Source organism: Ornithorhynchus anatinus, chromosome 6 (assembly GCF_004115215.2).
Source record: "Ornithorhynchus anatinus isolate Pmale09 chromosome 6, mOrnAna1.pri.v4, whole genome shotgun sequence".
In the NCBI taxonomy this organism is placed as follows: Eukaryota; Metazoa; Chordata; class Mammalia; order Monotremata; family Ornithorhynchidae; genus Ornithorhynchus; species Ornithorhynchus anatinus.
The window spans coordinates 35,174,736-35,199,285 of record NC_041733.1 but is presented as its reverse complement, the minus strand read 5'-3'; the positions used below and the strand labels follow the sequence as shown (position 1 = coordinate 35,199,285).

Below are 24,550 nucleotides of genomic sequence, written 5' to 3'. Positions count from 1 at the left end.
GCCTGCGCGCGGCGATTGTAGGGGGGGGGCGGCTCCGCCCCCGCCCCCCGTCACGTGACGAGGAGGCCCCGGTCTCCGTCTTGCCCGTCCTGACCGCCGGCGGCTCGCTCCTGCGCCCGTCCTGTCCGTCCTGTCCGCCCGCTCGCTCCCCCGGCCCGGCCATCATGTTTGGCCGCCGCCCTGCCCTCCCCGCCCTCGGGGGCTCCTCGGGGCTGGCCCTGCTCTGCTGCTGCCTCGTCGTGGGTGAGTGTGGGGCCCCAACCCCCGCCGCGGCCTGGTCCGCCCGCCCGCCGCCGCCGCCGCGCCGCCCTTTCTGCTCGTCACCCCCCGGAGGAGGAGGAGGAGGAGGAGGAGGATGGGGAGCACGTCTCCCCTCGGTTCTTCCCTTTCTCTGCTTCCCTGCCCCCGTCGCCTCCTTCTCTAATCGACCCCCTAGGTTTCCGCTTTCTTCCTTCCTTCAGGTTGCCCCCCTCATCCCTCAATAATCTCCCCATTTGCCTTTTTCCCTTCTCACCTCCCTTCTGTTCCCCTCCCCAGGTTCCCCCTTTGTCTACCCCTCAAGTCCACCCTTCTATCTCCCCCGCAGGTCCCCCCCCGGTCCCCCCTTCTGTTCTCCCCCCCCGGTCCCCCCTTCTGTTCTCCCCCCAGGTCCCCCCTTCTATTCTCCCCCCCAGGTCCCCCCCTTCTATTCTCCCCCCCAGGTCCCCCCCTTCTGTTCTCCCCCCTCAGGTCCCCCTTTCTGTTCTCCCCCTTCAGGTCCCCCTTTCTGTTCTCCCCCCTCAGGTCCCCCTTTCTCTTCTCCCCCCTCAGGTCCCCCTTTCTCTTCTCCCCCCTCAGGTCCCCCTTTCTGTTCTCCCCCCTCAGGTCCCCCTTTCTGTTCTCCCCCCTCAGGTCCCCCTTTCTGTTCTCCCCCCTCAGGTCCCCCTTTCTGTTCTCCCCCCTCAGGTCCCCCTTTCTGTTCTCCCCCCTCAGGTCCCCCTTTCTGTTCTCCCCCCCCCCAGGTCCCCCCTTCTGTTCTCCCCCCCCCCAGGTCCCCCCTTCGGTCTCCCCCCACCATCCCCCTTTTGTCCGGTCCCCCCCCCCCTTGATCTTGTGCTTCCTAGTCTTCACCCTTCCCTCCTGCCTCCCTCCTTTCCTCCCCTTCTTTCCAACCGGCAGCCCTCTGTGGCTTCAAAACACCCCCCCATCTCCCCCCTGCCCAGTGCCAGCTGTGTGTGTGGAGGGCGGAGAGCGCGGCCTGGGGCCCTCCTCCGTGCAGGCCTCCGGACCCCGAATTTCGCCCCGCACCTTCCGAAAGTCGTGGGGGTCCCCAGGGGGAGGCAGCCAGGGCGGCCGCCTGTCCTGTCACAAAGGGCCGGTGCCTAGTCACGGCCCTCTTGGGTCATCGCTGCCTGCGCCCGGGGCCGGGATGGGCCGAGGGGGCTGGCAATGGTCCTAACCTGGGTGGGCCCGGCCCCAGAAATGAAAGTGCAACATTAGTACCGCTCACTGAAGAGTGAACCCTGGAGCCCTGCCTTCTTCCTTTGGGCCTTCTTCCACTTGTTGCTTACTTCGGCGTAGGCTGCCACCACCTCCTCCTTCTCTCTCCCTTCCCGATCTCATAAAAGGGCAGGAAGGGTCAAAGATGGGAGGGGAAAGGACGGTGGGGAAAGAGCCGGGGCAGAAGGCGACAGGTTTTAAAAAGGACTTTTTGAGTTTACCTTCTCTTCCCAGCAAGAGCTCTCCTGTTCACACAGCCCAAACTCCATTTCTCTCAGTCACCCTGAATTCGTCGACCTTTCGCATCAGTAAGGTATATTTGGGCCTAATGGAGAGAGCACCGGCCTGGGAGTCGGAAGGTCGTAAGTTCTCATCCCGGCTCTGCCACTCGTCTGCTCTGTAGACTTGGACAGTTTGCTTCTCTGGGCCTCAGTCACCTCATCCGTAAAATGGGGGGTAAAGACTGGGAGCCACACTGTGGGACTGGGACCACAACCAACCCGATTTGCTTGTATCTATCCTGTAGTACAGTGCCTGGCACCTAGTAAGTGCTTAACAAATACTGCAATTATTATATTTTTTATCGGTATTTAAGTGCTTACTAGGTGCCAGGCACTGACCCAGGCACTGACCCAGGCACTGACCCAGGCACTGTACCAGGCACTGTACCAGGCACTGTAGGTAAAGCCAGTCAGGTTGGACATGGTCCATGTCCCGCATGGGGCTCACGGTCTTAATCCCCATTTCCAGATGATGTAACGGAGGCATGGAGAAACTGTGTCTTGCCCCAGGTCACACAGCAGACAGATGGCAGAGCCGGGATTATAACCCAGATCCTTCCAACTCCCAGGTTTGCGCTCACCAGGCCAAGCTTGTGAGGTCTGGTCTCCTGAAACCCCATTGTATCTTAATAAACTTGGCATAAGCCTAATGACCCTTCCAGCTGCCAGGCAAAACCTTAACCACCGATTTCCATTCGTCTTTATCTTCCTCCCTCTGTAGTCACATGTCCTGCAGTTCTGTGTCCAAACTCCAATTACATACTCAAAGCCTGGTGGAGAGATGGCGTTGACACTACCTTTAATCTCTGGAAGATATTCTCCTCTAAACTATACTTGAGCAAAGAATGACTTTGCAAAGTCCCTCTATCATGTGGTTACTCCATAAAGCAGTACAGTATTTCCCAAGCAGGGTGCCCCTAAAGAAAATAAAGAAGGCTTCCTGCCCAAGGGGCCCCTGCAGAAGTTGCTAGTGGCGAAAACCATCTTCATCCCAGTTTCAGTTGCTGAATGTCTGCTGAGCAGTGGGCCCAAGTTGTGAAAAAAACAAAAAAAAAACCACGAGCTGTGTGTGATTGTCTCAGAAAAGATGTGTTTTCTAGAAGAGTGGGGACATAACAGAGGTGCTGTGTATGTAAATTTAGCCCTAAGCGTTCATGTGGCGATACAAACTAGTCGAAATTACTTCCTGCTGCCTGCCTCTGAAGCTGTTGCTATTGTTACATTCAGGAGAAAAATTTTCCCTGTCAGTTTGGCCCAAGAAGTTTTCAGGCCAGGGTGAATCTGCCCATTACCACCATTGGCTTGTGAGGTAAATTGAGGGGTTTTTTGAGTGTGGGACAAGGGCAGGCTTAGTTTCAGCAGTGAAAGGAAGCCACTTTCGGTAGCTTTGGGTAAAACTTACCCATCCTGTTCTTGAGATCTGAGTCTGAAGCACCAAGATTGTTTCCAGCTGACTAAGTCACTAGATAAGCATTAACTCTGGAGACTCATCATCTAAGCCTAGGCTCAGCTGGGCTTGATAAAGAGGGAAGAGCAGATGAGGAATTGGAAAAGGGAGAGTGTGGAGTAGTTGCCGTTGTTGCGGTAGTAGGGAAAAGTTTGTAGGAAGTAAATGATTTTGGAAATCAAAATGTGGTGGTCTCAGCTATTGGCCTCCAAGTCAGTTGAAGGACTAAATGAAACCCAAACCCTTCCTATAAACGGTTTCAGTAATGCACACATTTAGAGTTTTGCCAAGTGCTTGAATTAATTACCAAGGGACACTGCACCAGCAGCTTACTGAATTAGACAGGGACACTGGAGAGTGAAGATTGCTTAGGTATCCTTCTTTACAAAATCTATCCAAGGGAAATTTAGAACAGATCATGTGGGTATTTGTCATCCTGCTCTTGATTGCTTAATGGTCTCCACACCTCTGTTTCATGTTACCAAATAAATTCTTGTAAGGGATTTGCAAAACGTGTAAACTGATTTTGCCATTTCACTGTCGGTCAATTCTCTTCAACCCAGTCGTGATTGAAAAGGAAAGCATTTTTAGAAATTCCCTCCCTTTATAAAGTTAACAGTAACTCACTTATTCAGGTGAAGCCCAGCTGCTCAGAACTGCCTAAAGGGAGGCTGCTCGGGAAGACAAGGGAAAGGATACCAGGTGAAAACGATTTGGCCCCTTTTTAAGGCTATTTCAAGCAAAGCAGAATTCTTACTGATTTCTCTGCCAGGTTGTCATTGACTGACCTCCGATTCCATGCTCGCATTTAGATTTAGTGGTGACTTAGATTTGCCATTTTTGGAGTGAAAAGTGAAACTGATTCTAGATATTTTATCGTTCATAAATTGAGAGAATCTAGATGGCCTTGCCAGTAACAATTTTTAGGATAGTCTGCTCAGTTAAGCCTGTATTTCGTAGACTGGAATGGTAGTAGAATTCTCTTATGGCACAAGTCACCCAGTGAGGAAAAGGAGCCATCACCTGTTAAAGGCGATGTGGACTTTTAGACTGTTTAGGGAGGGGTGGCTTTCAAGTCCTTGGAGTAGAATTTTCAGAAATCTCTTTGAACAGAATAGACTGATTTATAGAGTTGTATTCCAAACTGTATCGATACCTTGGTTCTTTCCCAATGCTTCCATTTGGTGTTGGTGAAAATGAGAAACTAAAAATATTTTTTTTAGGAAAACAGCATGGCTTTTGTGGTGTATTGAAAAAAAGACTGGTGGGCGGCCAGAGGAAGCATTCTAAATTATGTTGAACAGATTATTTTGAAGGGTGGTTTTTTTTTTGTTTGTTTTAAGCCATTTCTGACTGGTACTTGTATTGTGGGATGAACTGTATATCACAATGCAGTTAAAAGGTGCCAGTTTAAATCACTTGAAGATTCTGGGTTACATCCAGTAAATAGGTTTGCCAGTTTTAGATGATAAAGCAAAACACCTACTCTTCCCTTACTCCGTACCTTGTCATCATCCTGGTTTTAAAGTGACCCGCATTCCTGTTAGTTTAGCAGTCCCCTATCCCCCATTTGGGAGTCGGTCGAGAAGGGCTTTTCAGTCCTATGTAACCATACCGAACCCAGGTTTCTGGCACGGGTCCTGGTTTCCTGGCACCGGCCCCGGGTTTCCGGCATTGATTAAGGTGATCCTTCCTGCTAGATGTTACAATCTAGACGTTTCTTTGTCACGGGATCACAAGCCAGCTCTGTTTCTGAAAGTGCTCTCTACAAGCAGTTGTTGGTGTCATGCTGTGTTCTGCGGGTTTGCTCTGGAAGTCTGCCAGTCTCTGTTGTGCAGTAAATCCCTTCCCCCTAGCTGAACCGTCCTCTGGACTGCTTCCTCCACTCTTCTGTCCCCTCAGTTCAGAAATGGTTGGGTTTTCTGGATTGGGTTTTTGGTTTTTTTTAAAGTAGTTCAAATAGAAACCATTCTATTGCTTAGGAAGACCCCTTTTGTGTTTGCGATGTTGAAGAACTTCTAGCAAGAGTTAGAAAGGTGGCCTTGTTCAGGAATGGTGATTGTACCTAAAGTTTCAAAGAACTTTTGTGACCAAAGAATGCCAGTGTAGTTCTGCCTTTTTTTGTATTTCATTTTCAAATCCCACATTGTTCTTTCGTTATCAAGTAATGGACTGGAGTCAGACTTTAATGTGAACAGACGGACTTTCTACTTCTCTTCTCCCCCTCCCCAAAAAAGACCATTTATCCTGCTGCTGCTGCTGCTCCCAGTTAATTAGTATAACCTGGTAGCAACTATGAATTTATTGCAGGGAAGCTCGTTAGCTTGGATAGCCAACTTGTTTGGCAAGGTAGTGTTTTATAAGCTCACATGACTCTAAAGAGCTTGTATGCTTTTGAAGGATCTCTTTAATTAGGATATATCTAGAGAAATTGGATGCTACAGTTTCTGCAAACTCAGGTGTGACTCGAGTGGCTTTTTTATTGTGACTATTTTAAACAAAGCACTTGTTGCTTCTTGAGCACTGTTTGTTTTGACTTGTTTTTCCGACATGGGACAGTAATAGGTCTATAAGTTGGGTCTCTGATTTGTTGTTTTGGAATATAAGCAGGGAAAATAATGTGTATCTTTCTTGAAGGGGAAGAGGATGGGAGGTTGAGAGATCTTGGGAAAGGAAATTGAAAAAAAAAACCAAAGAACTGTAGGATGTAAGAATACTAAGGTGTAAATTAAAATTTGAGGACCTTTTTAGGGACTTTAAATATATTTTTAGGGACTTTGCTTACTACAAGCCAGGTACTATACTAAGTGCTGCGGTAGGTACAAGGTAATTAGGTTGAACACAGTCCATGTCCCACATGGGGCTCAGAGTCTTAATCCCCACTTTACAGATGAGGTAACCAGGCACAGAGAAGTTGTGACTGTCCAAGGTCGCACAGCAGACACGTGTGATCACTTACTTGTACCTTGGTTCACATTACCAACCCCCACCTTCACGCCCTGCCGGTAATCTAGCTTCGATTGGGAACTGATTAGCTTGAACCTTGAACTGTTCCTCTGGTTTCACAAAGCTTAAGTCAGTCGTATTTATTGAGCACTTACTGTCTGCAGAACATTGCACTAAACACTTGAGAAAGTACAGTGTAACAGACATATTCCCTGCCCACAATGAGCTTATGGTTTAGAGAGGGAGAGAGACAATATAAGTAAATTACAGAGCTGTACATAAGTGCTGCGGGGCTGGGAGGGGGTGATGAATAAAGGGAGCAAGTCAGGGTGGTGCAGAAGGGAGTTGAAGGGAAGGAAAAGAGGTCATAATCAGGGAAGGCCTCTTGGAGGAGATGTCTTCAATAAGGCTCTGAAGGATGGGGGAGAGAGTCATTGTCAGATGTGAGGAGGGAGGGTATTCCAGGCCAGAGGCAGAACGTGGGTGAGAGGTTGGTGGTGAGATAGATGAGACTGAGGTACAGTGAGAAGGTTAGCGGTAGAAGAGGCAAATGTGCAGGCTGGAGTGTAGTAAGAGAGTAACAGGGTGAGCCAGGTGTAGAGCCAGTGGTGAGGAGTTTCCGTTTGATGTGGAAGTGGATGGGCAACCACTGGAGGTCCTTGAGGAGGGGGAAAAACATGGACAACGTTTTTGTAGAAAAATGATCTGGCAGCAGCGTGAAATAGGGACTGAAGTTGGGAGAGACAGAGACTGAGTGGTCAGCAAGGAGGCTCTTAAAACAGTCAAGACAGGATAGAATAAGTGATTGGATTAACATGATGGCAGTTTGGATGGAGAGGAAAGGGCAGATTTTAGCATTGAGAGGATCGATCTGACAGGATTTAGCGATAGATCGAACATGTGGGTCGTCTCAGATAGTCAAGAATAACTCCAAGCTTGTGGGCTTGTAAGACAGGAAGGATGGTGGTGCTATCTACAGTGATGGACAGAGTTTGGATGGGAAGAGAAGTTCCTTTTGACAAGTTAAATTTGAGGTGACTGGAGGACATCCAAGTAGAGATGTCTTGAAGGCAGGAGGAAATGCGAGACTGCAGGAGAGGGAGAAAGATCAGGGCTGGAGATGTAAATTTGGGTATCCTCTGCATATCACTTGGGAACTTTTTTTTTTTTTAACTGTTCTCTTAGTATTTTAACTTTAATCTCTACTGGTAGGAAGTACCTCTATATAATCATTGTGTGGTAATTTACTGTTGTCAAAAGGTTTTTACTACTTGGAATACAAAAAGAAAAACCAGGGTAAACTGAAGTTTCTAGTGGAATCCTAAAGTTTAGTGGAAGCAGAGGAACTAGAAAATTTGACATCCATTTATTTATACTTCTATGCCACAGAATATTAAAACTTTGAGTTACCACATTACTGAACTTACTGAAAGAGCCTAGAGGATTATAGCCCCATTTTTCTATATAAAATTGAATCCATCTGATAATAATTTTGGTATTTGTTGATTGCTTACTATGTGCTAGGCACTGTACTAAGCACTGGGGTGGAAACAAACAAATTGGGGTTGGACACAATTCCTTGTCCCACGTGGGACTCACACTCTATCCCCCTTTTACAGATGAGGTAACTGAGGCACAGATATGTTGTGACTTGCCCAAGGTCACACAGCAGGCAAGTGGTGGAACTGGGATTAGAACCCATGACCTCTATAATTTACTACTGTACTTTAAAAAGGTGTAAGCATTTATATCACCTCAGTTTTAAGATAGTAACTGGCTTTTTGCTGGTGACTAATTTCAATTTGCCAGGTAGCTCAGCACAGAAACCCAGTTATTAGAGCCTACGAGAGTCTGCTGTGGTGAGTGACAAGACTTGGACCCCCAAAAAATAAGAATAAAAAGGGATTGGGACTGCCTTGGGCTGTGCTAACTGGGTAGGACCAACTGTCCAAATATCTGGTGGATGTATAAGAGGGAGAGAAATTGTCTTCCTGCCCACCACAGAAATTTCCTTTGAGCCTCCGTTATTTCTAATGCTACTTAAATGCTTACTAGGTTCCAGGCACTGTACTAAGCAGTGGGGAGATTAGAAGATAATCAGGTTGGACACAGTCCCTGTCCCACATGGGGCTCACGGTCTAAATCGAAGGCAGGAGAACTTAATCCCCATTTGACAGATGAGGTGACTGAGGCACAGAGAAGTGAAGTGAGTAGCCCAAGATCACGTAGCAGATAAGTTGTGGTGCCAGAATCAGAGCCCACGTCCTCTGACTCCCAGGCCTGTACTTTTTCCAGTAGGCCAGTTTGCTTCCCTACCTTTGCCTTATTTCCCCAGGTAGCAATCTTCTCCTGATGTATAGCCAAACTTTCCCTTTTTCCAGTTAACCCTGTGGTTGCTGCTGCCATCGTCTCTGCTTGGATCTCTCTCCCGTTGCCTTTCTCCCCCCACCCCTCCCCAGCTTCCCACTCCAACCAACTCATAAGCTTGCTGGCCTGGTCCACAATTGGACAGCACTTTGTTTTGGCCCCAGTCTTGACTCTAAAGTGTAAGGGGGTGGGTCCACGGAATGAAATTCAACAAGTTGATGTTTGAGTCACCATGTGTATTGAGCAGTCCATTTCATAAGGTTTACTTTGCCCTGGAACAACAGCCTCTTTGTTGTACAGTATGAAAGAGCAATAGATTGTGTTTTTAAACTGTTGCTGCTCTCCCCTTCATAGGTGACTGAGTTTCAGGGGTTGGAAACGGCATTATTCTGGGTTTATATGGTTTGTCATCTCCATAGTCATGAAAGTAATCATTGTAAGTATCTCTGGGCTTTGTTTTGTTTTTAAAACCTAGGTATTTGCCAGTCCTATGCATTGGAGATCAACTTGACAGACTCGAAAAATGCCACATGTCTATATTCAAAATGGCAGATGACCTTCACAATAAATTATGAAACTACAGGCAATGAAACTGTAAGTATCTCTCCTGGTACCTTTTTATTTGGTTTTTCTAAAACAAGGAGAAATCTAATTTGGTTATGCTTAACAGGCTTGTAGCTAAAAGGTACAGTTCACAATGGACAAAACTAGCCCTGTTCAAGCTGGGGTTTCTTAAAATCAGTCATTTATTGCTGTAAGATTACGGTATTTGATTTCCCTGAAAACCTTTGGAAATGAGAGCTCTTATTCTTCATAGCAGTAACTGTCAAGCAATTTATATCATTATCAATGGTATTAGAGTGCTTCCAGTGTGCAGAGCACTGTACTGATCACTTGGGAGAGTAGAGTACAACAGAGTTAGTGGACACGTTCCCTGCCCACAATGTCCTTACAGTCTGAGGAGGAAGACAAAGATATAAATTCATTCAGTCGTATTTATTGAGCTTACTGTGTGCAGAGCACTGTACTAAGCGCTTGGGAGAGTACAATACAGCAGTAAACGGGCACATTCAATTGTGAGTTTGCTTATATAAGTGTATGATGCTCAGTCATGTTTTTCTCGAATTGAGCCAAAGTGACATGTTACTAATTGTCTCACTTATAGTAATAAGAGTATTAAGCTTTTACTGTGTGAAGGCACTGTTCTTAGATCTGGGAGAGACTGCACGGGTGGGAATTAGACATGGACCCCTGCCTTCTGGGCGGGTCTCACAATTTATGAATATAAGCACTTTAAAATGACGATGTAATAGAAACAGTCTCTGAGTTTGTTCACCTGACAGGTGATCTCAAGCAAGCCACGGGTACCTGTAACTGTCTGGTCTTTTCTGCAATAACGGAGACTCCCCTCCCTTTTTTGGTGGACAGCTTCCAGTCGCTGTTTATCCAGTCGCCGTTTATCCTGTCATGAAGTTGACTCTTCTGTCTAGCCGAACCCTTGCTTGCATTTAATACTACCTTCTGGAAAGAGTTCTCCTATCCTTGAGTATATTAATCCTTCACCTTTGTCCTGCCTCTTCCAGGCTTACCAAGTCCATTTCTTTTATATTTTATTCCAGAAATCTCTGTTGTTTTAACATGGCATAACTCGTTTCATCTCTAGCATATTTTAACCACTTTTATTACTCATTGTATATATTGAGCGCTTAGTATGCAAAGCATGTACTAAACACTTGGAAGAGTACAATACAACATCAAACACATTCCCGACCCACAAGGAGCTCACATTCTAGAGGGGAAGACAGACATAAATAGAAATAAAGTACAGATATATACATATGTGCCATGGGGAAGGGAGAGAGGATGAATGAAGGAGCAAGCATGAGTGGCACAGAAGGGAGTTGGAGAAGAGGAGAGGAGGGCTCAGTCAGGGAAGGCTTCCTGGAGGAGGTGTGCTTTCAATAAGGCTTTGAAGTGGTGGAGAACAGTTATCTGTCTGATATTAGGGAGGGTGTTCCAGGCCAGAGGTAAGATGTGGGCGAGAGGTCAGCAGCAAGATAGACTAGATCAAGGAACAGTGAGAAGGGTAGCACCAGAGGAATGAAGTGTGTAAGTTCTTGTCCTACTTGCAGATTTCAAAAAACCAACACTGAAGAACTAAAAAAAAATCACTCTTGTCCTACCTGTAATTTTCTGTAAGAATCCAGCATTTTCAGGGCTGTATTAAGGATTGGCTTTGCTTACCAATCCCACTGCTCAAATTGCAAGTATGGTGAATGTTTGCTAAAGGGATGAGTATGGGCAAGATATATACACTCCTGTCAATTTTTCATACCCTGTAAGGGTGGCCTAGATGTACCGGCCTTACGACAGTGCAGAAGAGGCCGGGTGTGGCCTTACGTAAGAATGAGTGCCTTTTTTGCACAGAGCATCGTCTCGGGCGATACCTCTGATTGCCCACCCCTGAAGCACTTAGAATGAAATTGGGTAGGTGTCAGACATATATTAATACAGCATAACTGAGTTGGAGGCTGTATTTAAATAAAATACACGAAAGTGAATGAATATATAAGTGGTTGTTAGACTGGAAACCAGTGAGAGGACTATGGGGAATCCCTCTTGACAAGAGCTTTTTAGGATGGAGGGTGGTGTGTGTGTGTGTGTGTTTGTGGTTTGAAGAAACTGAAAGGAATGAGCATTTCAAGGTGGGGGGAGGGGGGGCGTCTTGGGGAGTAATGAAAAATCGCTGTGAGGTGGAAAAAGTTGAGAGTATAAAGACACATTTCCTTGGGCAGAGTGTAGAGCAGCAGCTGGCTTCTACCAAAAGAAAATAGCTGAAGGGGTTGAATGGGGGAATCAGATATTGAAGACTCAAGCAGCAATGGGCAGTTTTTGGAGAATTTTGAGGATAAGCATGAGGTGTTCTTGTAAAAGTTTTTGTTTTTATTTTTTAAGAAATTGAGATCCCTTTCACTTGAACTTGATGTGATTGGAATTTTATTGTTTATAAATACCATGACCAAGAGGGATAGCAGATAGTAGAGAATTTCGTTCTGCAGCATGGCATAGTAGTTAAAGGAGTAAGGACCTGGGTTCTAATCCTAGCTCCACCACTTGTCACTTAACTTGTCTGTGCCTATCATCTTCACTGCTTAGAATTCCTTAACTCCTATTCTCTCCTGGACCCCCTCCAATCTGGCTTCCGTCCCCTCCACTCTACCGAGACTGCTCTCTCTAACGTCACCCATGACCTCCTTCTTGCCAAATCCAATGGCTCCTACTCCATTCTAATCCTCCTTGACATCTCAGCTGCCTTTGACACTGTCAACCACCCCCTTCTACTCCACACCTTATCTCACCTTGGCTTCACGGACTCTGTCCTCTCCTGGTTCTCCTCTTATCTCTCTGGCTGGTCATTCTCGGTCTCCTTCGCAGGCTCCTCCTCCCCCTCCCATCCTCTAACTGTTGGAGTTCCTCAAGGGTCAGTTCTTGGCCCTCTTCTGTTCTCCATCTACACTCCCTTGGTGAACTCATTCGCTCTCACAGCTTCGACTACCATCTCTACGCAGATGACACACAGATCTACATCTCTGCCCCTGTCCTCTCCCCCTCCCTTCAGGCTCGCATCTCCTCCTGCCTCCGGGACGTCTCCACCTGGATGTCTGCCCGCCACCTAAAACTCAACATGAGCAAAACTGAGCTCCTCATCTTCCCTCCCAAGGCCGGTCCTCTTCCAGACTTCCCTATCACTGTGGATGGTACGACCATCCTTCCCGTCTCTCAGGCCCGCAACCTCGGTGTCGTCTCTCTTGTTCACCCCACACATCTGATCTGTTACTAAGACCTGCCGGTCTCACCTTTATAACATCGCCAAGATCCGCCCTTTCCTCTCCACCCAAACGGCTACCTTACTGCTACGGGCTCTCGTTATATCCCGGCTAGACTACGGTGTCAGCCTTCTCTCTGATCTCCCTTCCTCCTCTCTCGCCCCGCTCCAGTCTGTTCTTCACTCCGCTGCCCGGCTCATCTTCCTGCAGAAACGCTCTGGGCATGTCACTCCCCTTCTTAAAAACCTCCAGTGGTTGCCTATCAACCTCTGCACAAAACAAAAATTTCTCACTCTAGGCTTCAGGGCTCTCCATCACCTTGCCCCTTCCTACCTCTCCTCCCTTCTCTCTTTCTACCGCCCACCCCGCACGCTCCGCTCCTCTGCCGCCCACCCCCTCACCGTCCCTCAGTCTCGCCTATCCCGTCGTCGACCCCTGGGCCACGTCCTCCCGCGGTCCTGGAATGTGCTCCCTCCTCACCTCCGACAATCTAATTCTCTTCCCCTCTTCAAATCCCTACTTAAAGCTCACCTCCTCCAAGAGGCCTTCCCAGACTGAGCTCCCCCCTTTTCCCTCTGCTCCCTCTACCCCCCCTTCACCTCTCCGCAGCTAAGCCCTCTTCTCCCTCCTTTCCCTCTGCTCCTCCCCATCTCCCGTCCCAACCCCTCAGCGCTGTACTCGTCCGCTCAACTGTATATATTTTCATCACCCCATTTATTTTGTTTAAAGAGATGTACATCACCCTGATTCTATTTATTTGCCATTGTTTTAATGAGATGTTCTTCCCCTCGACTCTATTTATTGCCATTGTTCTTGTCTGCCTGTCTTCCCCTGATTAGACTGTAAGCCTGTCAAAGGGCAGGGACTGTCTCTATCTGTTGCTGATTTGTACATTCCAAGCACTTAGTACAGTGCTCTGCACATAGTAAGCGCTCAATAAATACTATTGAATGAATGAATGAATGGATCTTTAAAATGGGGGTTAATATTATTAGTCCTATGTAGGACATGGGCCACTCCAATCCGATTATCCTCGATCTACTCCAGCACTAAGCACAGTGCCTGGCACGTAATAAGTGCTTAAAAAGTATCATTTTTTTAAAAAAGGTCTGAAAGCAGAAAACTTAGAGTTTGGAATTTTAAAATAAAAAATTTGAAGAAATACAGTGAAATATTAACTTGTTTCTTTTCTTTTTTTTTTTTAGAAAAACGTTACTGTCACTGTTCCTGAGAATGTGACGTATGATGGAAGTTCTTGTGGTGATAATCAAACCGTTCCCCAAATAGCAGTGCAGTTTGGACTGGGATACTCTTGGCATCTGAACTTTACCAAAAAGGAGAATAATTCTTATTCTTTTGATACTATCGTATTTACGTACAACACCAGTGATAATGAGACATTTCCTGAGGCTAAAGAAAAAGGTATCCTGGGGGAATGGGTTTGTGTTGCATTTCTAAATGATCTGTAGGCAACCTTTTATAGTAACTTTTCAGAGCACCCAGTTTGCTGCTAAATAGTATTTGGTTCAAAATATCTGTAAATCATTTACTTTCCTCAAGTTGTGATTGAACCCAACTGTTACATATATATTTTGGGAAATGTACATTGTAATTCAGATTTAGTTTTTGTACAGTTTTGAGATCTCATCTTTAGAAATTATTAGAAATCAGATCCTTCGATTTTCTGCATCAGAATCCTGTGGGCCATATCTTAAATGTAAGCCCTCACCGACTTGAGCTCTATCCTATTCTTAAACGTGATTTACTTGGCCTAACTTTCTCTTCCCTGCCACTTCCTCATTACAAATAATCCACATAAATTGATTGCACTAAGGTTGTCTCTTGACACCAAACCATGTCAAACCAAGTAGAACTTGGACATACTTATTCATTAGGAAAGGCAAATAATTCCCCTTGTGACTGTGCAACAGAGCTGAGTTTGAGAGACCTAGAGGCATGTGGCCATCTGGCTTAGTATACAGTCGGGACAGCATTGCCCACTAGAACTTGACCAAATGCTTTTTCATATTCTACCTTACCAGTCTACTATAGATTTGCAGGAGGGAAATTAAATGTAAGTATTTTTGAAGTTCTAAAGAGTTGTTTTTAAAGTGGAAATTGTGGTACATTAGTATCACAAACTAACCTGGAGAACACCTTACTTCTCTGATTTGAGTCTTTACTGACTATCTCAGAATGAACTACAGCAAAAGCAGTGTGGCCTAGTGGAAAGACCAGGGGCCTGGAAATCAGGAGGCCTGGGTTCTTACCCTGGCTCTGTCACTTGCCTGCTGGGAGACCTTGGGCAAGTCACTTCTCTGGGCCTCAGTGTCCTCACCTTTAAAGTGGTGATTCATTTCCTGTTCTCTGTCATCCTTTGAATGCGAGTCCCATGTGGGACAGGGGTCTGTGTCAGACCAAGTGCCTAGGACAGTGCTGGCACCTAGTAAATGCTTAAATACCACTATCACTGTTTAAATAGAACATATCTTTAGATCAGCCCCAGATTGCGGAAACATTTCAAGAAATAACTGGTGAAGAGAACTTGTCTAGTTTATCTCATTGGTTCTCAAAATAATGTTGCCATGAACAAAAGAATGGGCACAGCAACTGTCAGAGGTCATCTTTTTTTTTTTGTCATATAATATTAACTTACTCCAAGAGGGTAACTAGCCTTTGAGAATACTACAGCTACTCTGGGAAGGTAATCCCATACAGGTTATCTCCGATAATCTTTTCTCCTTTTTTTTTTAAACTTTTCAGGGCATTTAATTGTATTTTTATTTGATTGTATAATTTATAGTGGGAAGGCTGTTACTTCCAGATGCCTTAGACAAATAATCACCTGGTAACTGACAATCTGTAGGACATTCTGTTGGGCTGTGGTCAGAAGTGAGATGGAAACTCTTGGTTTCCTGAAACTGTACTGGTCCAGTAGGGACTGGAAATAGTTAAGATGGGGAGAGGTGGGAATGGATGAGGATGGAAAGGGGAGCGGGGCTGTTGAGGCAGTGGTGGTTTTTTTGGCAGGACATTGATCTCAACTTCAACCATCAAACCCCAGAGATGACTCTTAACAGAGTACTGATCGCTGGGTGTCAGCTGGAAACTGGTACACTTTTGTGTAGCAGTTTGGCACATTTTCTTTATCAGAATGGACAGCAGCAAAGCTGCTCTTTCTTAAAAAAAAATTATTTTTTTTTTTTCAGGGCAGGTTCTTTCTGTCTTTGAGTTTAGGTATGCACGAATCCCACTGAACAAGATCTTTAGATGCCACAGTGAAGAATCTCTTATCGGGGATAAGGCCACACACCACTATTGGGAAACCGTGGTGCAGGCTTTTATTCAGAATGGCACCATCAGCAAAGAAGGTACAGTGTTTCTACTCCATTCAGTTTCTATGCATGTGGTCTATCTTTATTTTAAGTACAATAATAGAAATTTAAGTTTCTAGTTGAAGTAATCAAGTGTTTGTCTGGATTTGCCCTACATCAAACTTAAAAGGGCAGAGCTGCTCCCCCTTGGAACATAAAATAATTTTTTAAAAAAAGGAAAACCACTAGAATAATTCAACAGAGCCTCTTTTCTTTTCCTGGATTCTCAAGAAAGAATATGCACCGTGTTTTCACCTGAGGAAAGCTAGATCTTTGTGCAGATCTGTAGTTTAGCAGTACCATTTCGATTATCGAGGGCAAAATATTAAGCAAACAAAACTTCTGTAGCAATTTCTATTAATAGACTCTTCTTTTAGCTTTTTGAGGGGTAGTAGATTTCTTTGACTAGAATTTCTCTCTATATGTGGCCAGTGTTGTGTGTTTTGGAGATGTAAATTCATTTCTAAAGGCAGAAGCCTACTAGGATTCTGTCTACTAACTATACTAGCTGACCCCTTCTCTCCTGGATAACTATCAGTGGTTGCTATCTTTAAGAAAGTGGTTACTAAATTGTCTTTAATTGGCTATAGGGACATTATAGTTATTAATGATTTTTGAGTACATACTGGGTTTTAGAGTGCAGTACTAAAATTAAAAGAAAGGGTCACTGCTCTCAAGAAGCTTGTATCTAATGGGTGAGTCAGGCAGGCACCCTTGTTTGTGTACCCTTTAAGCACTTTGATGTTCACCCCAGGCCCACAACAGTGTCCATAGCCTTATTGTATTGTACACTCCTTAGCACTTAATAAAGTGCTCTGCTCACAGTAAGCACTCAAATACCATTGATTGATAAATTAAAAATAGCAAGGCAAGAGAGAGAAAAACGCCAAGTTAAGGCAGTGGTAGAGAGTAAATAATTGTACATTGAGATGCCAAGAGTAAGTAAACAGGTGCAAAGGGCAGTTGCTGGATTGACCTGAGATATGAAGGCATTAAATCAGGAAATGCCTCCTGGAGGTGGGTTTTCAGGAGGGTTTTGAAGATGGGGAAAGCTGTGATTCTGCAGACTTGAAGGGTAGTGGTGGGAGGGTGAGTACTCCATTAGGAGGAAGGCTTGATCAAGGGACTGGAGGAGTGAAAGCTGGGAGTAATGCTCAATGAGAAGGTTGGCTTGGGAGGAGTGAAGATTATGGACTGTGGTGTAGTAGATGAGACCTGATCAGTAAAAGCTGGTAGAGTGCAATGAATCCCACCGTGTTTCTGCTTAATGCAGGGAGGGAAATGGGTAACATTTAAAAGGTTTTGAGAAGTAGAACACCTGGCCTGAGTGCTGTTTTGAAAAGACAAACTGGTCCCCAGAGTGGAGTGTAAACTGGGGAGGGGAAAGCCTGGAGGCAAGGAGGCCAGTGAGCGAACAGATGCAGTAGTCAAGTTAGGAGAGGAGATGGTGAGAGCCTGAACTAGAGTGATGGCTGTTTGAGATGGAGAGGATGTGTCAGATCCAGGAAATGCTGTGCAGGAAAAATGGGCAGGTTCAGATATGTAACTGGAAATGAGAACGGAAAGACAGTGAGGGGTCGGACCCTATCAAAGATGCAAATCTGAGGGACAGGTAGAGTGGTGACGTTTATGTAGAAGGGTCATTCGGTTGGAATCCTTATCGATTGATTTAGTTTTAAATGATTCTCAGTATGATGAGCAGTGCCAGTCCTCCCTTCTCCCTCCCCTCCCCCCTTCCCATCTTGTGGAACGTTGGGCGATGGTGACTTTTATACTGAGGACACCTCTGCTGGACTGGTGAGGACTCTTGAAATTCTCTCAGCTGTGATGTACCATAGCTTTCTCTTGTTGCTGTTCACTTACTGGTCTTTTTCTTATTTATTTTCTGTCAGTTCTCTAGACTGTGAGCTCATTGTGGGCAGGAATGTGTCTGTTATATTGTACTCTCCCAAGCACTTATTGCAACACTTTGCACACAGTAAGCTGGGCTGGGGATCTCATCTGATTGAATATCCTTGTATAGTACCTTTCCCCAACATTTAGAACAGCACTGGACATAAAGTACTCACAGATGCAATGAAGCTTCAAAAATAATAGCAAATAACATGCAGTGTAGCAGAACGTTTTTGAAGTGCTGATGATAGAAAATGCTTTCTCCTCTCTCCCCGTTGTATTATCAGATCTTACATAGATGTACTTTTCTGTTTTTGCCTTTCTAGAGTTTATATGTAGTAAAGATAGAGCTTCAACAACAGTAGCACCCGTCACCACCCAAGTTGTACCCAGTACCACCGCAACGCCCGTCCCGCAGGACAAACCCTACCCTGGAAAGTACGCTGTAAAAAATGGCAACGACACTTGTCTTCTGGCCACCATGGGACTGCAGCTGAATGTTACCCAGAATAAGGTTATGATTGTTCTTATCCCTGTGTTCCTACAACAGGTTGTTTGTGGCCATGCCCAGATCTTGAGATGTTGTCCTTGCTGGACATTCCTGGGCTGACTGCATTTGTCACTTTAGTCCAGAAGCCCCTGATACCTCCTGTGAGCTTCAAGTGGATATATGGCTTTTTTTGCTTCTTTAATTTACAATCATGCAGTCAATCAGGGTTAACATCACTTGAAATCAGTTTTGTCCTGAGTATTCCACTGAAAATGTATCTTGGTTTTTAGGAAATCTCAGAATATCATCTCATATTTATAAGATGGAGTTTAGTGTCTATTGCCAACTCGAGAATCTTTCAAGTGGTACCCTCTTCCAGTTTTAAGCCGGAACATGATTGTTTTCGATAGGCATGCAATACCACGATCCAGATTTATTTCTCTGAGTCTGACAGGCATTGGCCCCTGACTTGCTTGGTTCTGGGCATACCATTTAGCCACCGTTGCCTGCATCGGGATTTCTCCCAGATCCCATGGCACATCTCCCTCCACCCATACTACTACTCTTGGGACTCGGCTGACTTCCCTTTCTGTCCCAGGAAGAGGGTGGTCTGCATCCTCGTGGCGGTGGTCTGGGGAGGAGTCAGCAGCACCTGCATCAGTGACAGTACTTGGCTGAACTTGCCCTGCCCGCTTCTCCAGATCATTAATGGTGACATCAAGAAGTGTCTCCGTTCTTAGACCCATAATCAAATGGCTTCTGTAATCTGCAGACGGAGCACCAGCTAACTGAAGTCCTAGTTCCTGGTGCTGTGGTTGCGATCAGTCAAACCGAACGGTCTTTGGCTCCATAATCTATCTTGTCTCAACTGTTTTCCCATCCCTGGTCATTTTTGCAATATTTATACTAAGCACCTCAATTGGGAATTTGCTTCCCTTCCACAAATACGGTCATGATGTAGTTTGAAACCAGCTTCTGCCTTGTTTTGGGAAGTTTTAAAGCACTAGTCACCAAATTCGATTATTCCTGCTAGTAATGAAGCTTTAAAGTCTTGTCTCTTATGGCTGTTATTGCTTTTCTTCCCTAAGGTTAATTCAGTAATTAATATTAACCCTAATGTGACAGACTTCACTGGCAGCTGTAGTAATGAGACTGCAGAACTGAGGTTGAGCGGAAGCAATGTAAAATACATTGATTTCATCTTTGCAGTGGTAAGTTACAGTTTTGTGACCTTTTTGGGGAGTTCTTTGGATGTAAATAATTGTAAAATCCCTCTCTTCTTCCCCCTCTTCTCTTTCCTGACACTCTTCTCCTCCCACCTCCCTAAAACTCTCTTTCCCACTCCCCGAATCTCTCTGCACCATAAACATTTTTGATTTTATGAATAAAGAGAAGTGAGCAAAATAGATGATAGTCACATTCTGCCTACCAAGCAACTTTGACCGGTCCCAGGGGACAAAGCAAGTTACGAGTTTAAAAGCAGACACTTCTCTTGGGTTGACTGACGCAGCAAAAGGAAAGAGGCGTAAACTAAGTTGAATGGAGGTTAACATTAAGGATAGGGTTTGACTTGGCCCCCCTCCCCTTCTCCATTTCAGTATGCTCCATATAGTCATTTGGAATGAAATTGGTTTGAGGAACATATTTGCAGGCCTATGCTGGTCTGTACATGTTTCATATGGTAGAAGCATTGAAGGGCAGGGGCGAAGTCTGGGTTTCTTAGAATCAGAAATATTTATGAAGGGCTTAGAATATACAAACCCCTCTGCTAGGTGAAAATAATAGTACCAGACATACCTACTCTTCCACTCTTTCACCCCAGGATCTCAAACTCTCAAGAGGTGGTGAGGGGAGGACACACAAGTTAACAAGGAAGAAAAATTAACTCATCTTATTGTTGCTATAATGGGCATGCTTTAACTTAAGCTCCAGGGTGCAGAAAATTGAAAACGAAAATAGAGGGTGAAGTACTGAAACCTTCACTCTGTTTTTAAGGTGTCACTGATATTTATTGAATGATTACTGTGTGCTGAGCATTGTACTAAACCCTTGGGAAAGTACAAAAGAGTTGGTAGACATGATTCCTGTCCTTAAGGAGCTTAGAATCTAGTGGGAGAGACAGATATTAAAATGCAGGTAGAAGCAATAAAGTATAAGAATGTGTATTAATAACTCCTGTGGGTTTGGGTGAGTATTAAAGAGCTTAGAAAAGGTTAGAATCCATAGAGAAGCAGCGTGGCTTAGTGGAAAGAGCACAGGCTTGGGAGTGAGAGGTCCTGGGTTCTAACCCCACCTCTGCCACTTACCTACTCTATGAACTTCGGCAAGCCAGTTAACTTATCTGTGCCTCAGTTATCTCATCTGTAAAATGGGATTAAAACTGTGAGTCCCCCCGTGGGGCCATCTGATTATCTTGTATCTACCCCAGTGCTTAGAACAGTGCTTGGCACATAGTAAGCGCTTAACAAATACCATTATTATTATTATATCCTCTGTCTCACGGGCTCATGATCTTTCCACTAAGCCATGCTGCTTCCCAGTGGTTTAGATATGTTAGTGGGGCCAGTAAGTATGGCCATTTTGTTTATAAAACAAAAAGTTAAGGTGAATTTTTCTAGCGTACTGCAGTAGCAACACTTTTGATCACGCTTGATAAAACTCATTAATAATTAAATTTCAGGAAACACTCACTGGCATTAGAGTTCAACTGTCCTTGGGCCAATTTCAGCCTTGGAATGCCTGATCCATAAAGCAGAGAATTCTGGGTATTTGGTAACTTCTGAGTGTGTCAGAAAGGGAAAAGAAAACATGGACTCCGTTTTCATCTAATACTTTTAGACTACTTCTTTGAATTATGACATGGAGACCTTTTCCTAAAAGATCATGCCTGATCTTTGGCTTCTAGTCCAGCTGATCTAGTTAAATATGGACTGACCTTTCTGTTTCATTATTTGTGGGCAGATTGTAGTGTGTTCACCAACTGGGGATTCTTTTTTCATACAGAAAAATGGAAACCGATTCTATCTGAAAGAAGTGAATGTCAGCATAAGTTTTGTAAATGCTTCTGGTAAGTAATGAATCAATATTTTTTATTGAGCACTTACTGTATGCAGAGCACTGTACTAAGCACTTGGGAGGGTACAGTATAGTTGGTCGAAGTGATCCCTGTCTCCCAGGAGCTTGCGGTCTGGAAGAGGAGGCAGACATTAAAATAGATTAAGGATTGGAGAAATAGCAGTTCTGGCTTAAGCGAAGAGATGGGGTAAAGTCTCCTGAATTGATCATAATATCTGCATGTTTAATGCTTACCTAATTTTTAATGAACCTGTTGTCCTAGTTGTATTCTACTAATAGTAATTGAATGCCCATTGGGCACAGTGCATTATCCTAAGCTCTGAGTCCTTAGAAAACAGTGACATTTTTCTGGTCCACAAGGAGCTTATTCTCTGTCAGGGGAGACAACCATAAAATTACCAGAAGAATAATCAAAATAAGTATTTGAAGGTACAGTTGAAGAAACATATGCAAAAGAGCTAGGAAGTAAATAGGTATTGAGACCAATAATTCCATCAAAGACTTGGGTCTTGATTTTAATTGAATCCGTTAGTACTTGGAACTCGATTTTCATGGTATCTCATTTTAAAGAAAGACCGGCAGTGGTCAAGGATTGAATTTACGTACTCATTGTAGATCAACTTTAGAAAGGTAGTAATAAGGTAATTTTGGAGGTTGGAAGACCCATGCTAAGAACTTCCAGGTATAATTGATTAATTTCCAAGGACATTTCTTCCATAACCTTTTCATATTTTAAGGAAGGAGAACCTTAGACACATTTGTGGAGAAGCTTGTAGCAAGGGAGGGAATGAAAATGTAAGACTGGATTAAATATGGTTGAGAGCAGGGGTAATTTAGTTCTGTAAAATGGAATATTCCAGGGCCCAACCTGAGACAAACCAAAGCATGGGACCCAACACCTGCCTAACTCGCTTCCATCCATCAGTGGTATTAATGAGTCCTTACTGTGTGCAGAGGACTGTACTAAGCACTTGAGAGTGTACAGTAGAGCTGATATTCAGGATCCCTGCCCACAAGGAGCTTTCAATCTATTGAAATGCCTTAGTTTTTTATTTTGTCCAGGCTTAGTAGTTCATCTGATGTGCAAGCACTACTAGGAGTTTTAGCCCACACATTAAACAGACCACTGAACTTGTGCGGGATATCATTGCATCTGTGTGCGTTCCCTGAATGCAACAGTATTAGAGGTTGATGTGAAGCGGGCTTCTTCCCGGGCCAAGTCCAGGTTCCCTAGCTGCAGCCTGTACAGCTTTAAACCCCAACCTGAAAGTCATGCCCAACTCATTCAGCAGATCAGAAACTTCTTTCAACCAGACAGGAAGGAAACAGAAGGGGTGGTATATGGAATAATTTGCCTGTTGGTGATTTTTTTTAGTAGTTGCTTTTGTTATGTCCATTCTTGAGAGCTACTTTACAAGCCAATATATTTTTCTTCTCCTGTGAAAAATACTTTCTCTCTCTTAAAGATCTGAATGTGGCAAACAACAATCTCAGCTACTGGGATGCCCCACTGGGAAGTTCATATATGTGCAACAAAGAGCAAACTCTTGCGTTGGCTGATTCGCTTCAGATCAATACCTTTAATCTGAGAGTTCAGCCTTTCAGTGTTGTGGCGGGAAAATATTCTACAGGTAAGAGTGAACCAAAATGTGGCAGAAACTTGAAAGTACTTGGTTAACTGTTTGAACATTTGAATCCCACACATAATCTGATATATCTTTAAAAGTATGATCTGAGAACCGCAGTAAAAACTGAGACAGAGTTCTACTTGGGCCTTCTGCCAATAGTGACATTATCTTTGCTTTTATATCTTTGACTCTCTCATGTTTGTTCAGTGTATTTAGACTGTAGGTCCATGTAAATAACTTATATAATCAAATTGAACAAAGGTATGTGCTAATCAGCCAGCCTTGCTTAAATCATTTTAAGAGACCTAATTTCATTAATAGAGTAATAGAGTAAGGCCAAGTGTTAGGAATAACAAATATAAATACCATGTACCAGCTCTTTATTTCCTTGTGTTAACACCCAGTTAAGAAAACTCAGTTTTGGTCTTTTTATTCTAAACTCATTCTCCAGGAGGCTTGAGATTTAAAAACATGGCTAATGTTTTTACCTGCTTGAAGGTATCTCGAAAGGTGCCGCTATAAGGGTGTTCTTTTGAAGGAGTACCCAGGATTGACAGTGTGGAAGTAACCTTCTCCAAAAGCCGTACAGAAAGACTATATTAACCCTATGGTTTGTTTAGGACTATTGAGTGTGCAGGAAAGGAAAATGTCATACCTAGAATTTGCTGTGGGGACAGTCAGGCAGTGGTGGGGCTCGTAAAGCAATGTGGTTGTCCTCATGAGAAATATTTTATGTGCTTTGTGTGATTTTTGTGGATAACAATGAATGCAACTCTTAAAGTCAGAGGAAAGTTGTTCTGGTTGTCTTAACCTATATGGTCAGTTCTCCAAAAATTGGTGAGGGAAATATATTACTGATGCATTTCTTCTTAAGGAAGACTTACATGGTAATGTGTACCCCTTGATCGCCACATGCAGGTCCACAACTTTTTTCTTCTGACTTGCTTCCAGTTCTACCCAGATAGATGTGCGAAAGAAGATCCCCTATAGTGGTCTCTTCAAAATGTGTAGGGAGAATAGACTGTACTTTACCAGCCAACTCTTTATGTTTAGAAATATGAAGGTAGTATAATGTAAAAGAATGTGTTTTACAATCCACTTAAATTCAGTAATCATCCTCTTCTGATTTGGATGAAGTGAAAAATTACCCTTGAAAGTGAGATTACTTTTTAAGTGGTAAAGCTCAACTACACTCTGACAAGCCATTTACATTCCCGCTTTCAGAAGATAACTCAGTTGCTTTAATTATTTTTTTTAAAAAAAGCTTTAACTTAAAATAGCCAGACCCCAATTTCATTTATATAGAAAAAGTATTCTCTATTCAGGATTTAAAACAAAAAGAAAATTAATCTTGCCTACATCCAAATTTATATTCCAAATTTAACATGCTTAGGCTGTTCTCAGTCACCTAAAGTGGAATGAGGTATGCTTTTTATTGTACAGAATGTTTTCAGTTTTATGAAGGATTAAAAAAAAATTAAAGGGACTAATTCTGAAATAATCCTTTCACAGCATGAAGGAACAATCCAGTTAGGGACATGATCATAATTATAATTATGGTATTAAGCGCTTAAAGAACGAGGCGTTGTCCTAAGCACTGGGGTAGATGTAAGATAATAGGGTCAGACACAGTCCCTGTCCCACAGAGAGTCACAGTCTTAATCCCCAATTTACAGATGAAGTAACAGGCACAGGGAAGTGACGTGACTTGCCCAAGGTCACAGCAGACAAGTGGCAGAGCTG

The 24,550-nt window shown here is 44.1% G+C and overlaps 1 protein-coding gene across 3 annotated transcripts in view; it reads left to right on the top strand.

Moving 5' to 3' along the window:
- LAMP2 (lysosomal associated membrane protein 2) overlaps positions 1 to 24,550 on the top strand; it is a 35,361-nt gene continuing 10,811 nt past the window's right edge. For all 3 annotated transcript variants that reach the window (XM_029067499.2, XM_029067501.2, XM_029067500.2), the window contains exons 1-8: positions 1 to 243; positions 8,996 to 9,114; positions 13,553 to 13,769; positions 15,557 to 15,718; positions 17,941 to 18,128; positions 19,193 to 19,315; positions 21,108 to 21,171; positions 22,646 to 22,810. In XM_029067499.2, the coding sequence (XP_028923332.1) occupies positions 165 to 243; positions 8,996 to 9,114; positions 13,553 to 13,769; positions 15,557 to 15,718; positions 17,941 to 18,128; positions 19,193 to 19,315; positions 21,108 to 21,171; positions 22,646 to 22,810 (1,117 nt within the window). In that variant the 5' untranslated portion in view covers positions 1 to 164. The remainder of the gene's footprint in view (positions 244 to 8,995; positions 9,115 to 13,552; positions 13,770 to 15,556; positions 15,719 to 17,940; positions 18,129 to 19,192; positions 19,316 to 21,107; positions 21,172 to 22,645; positions 22,811 to 24,550) is intronic.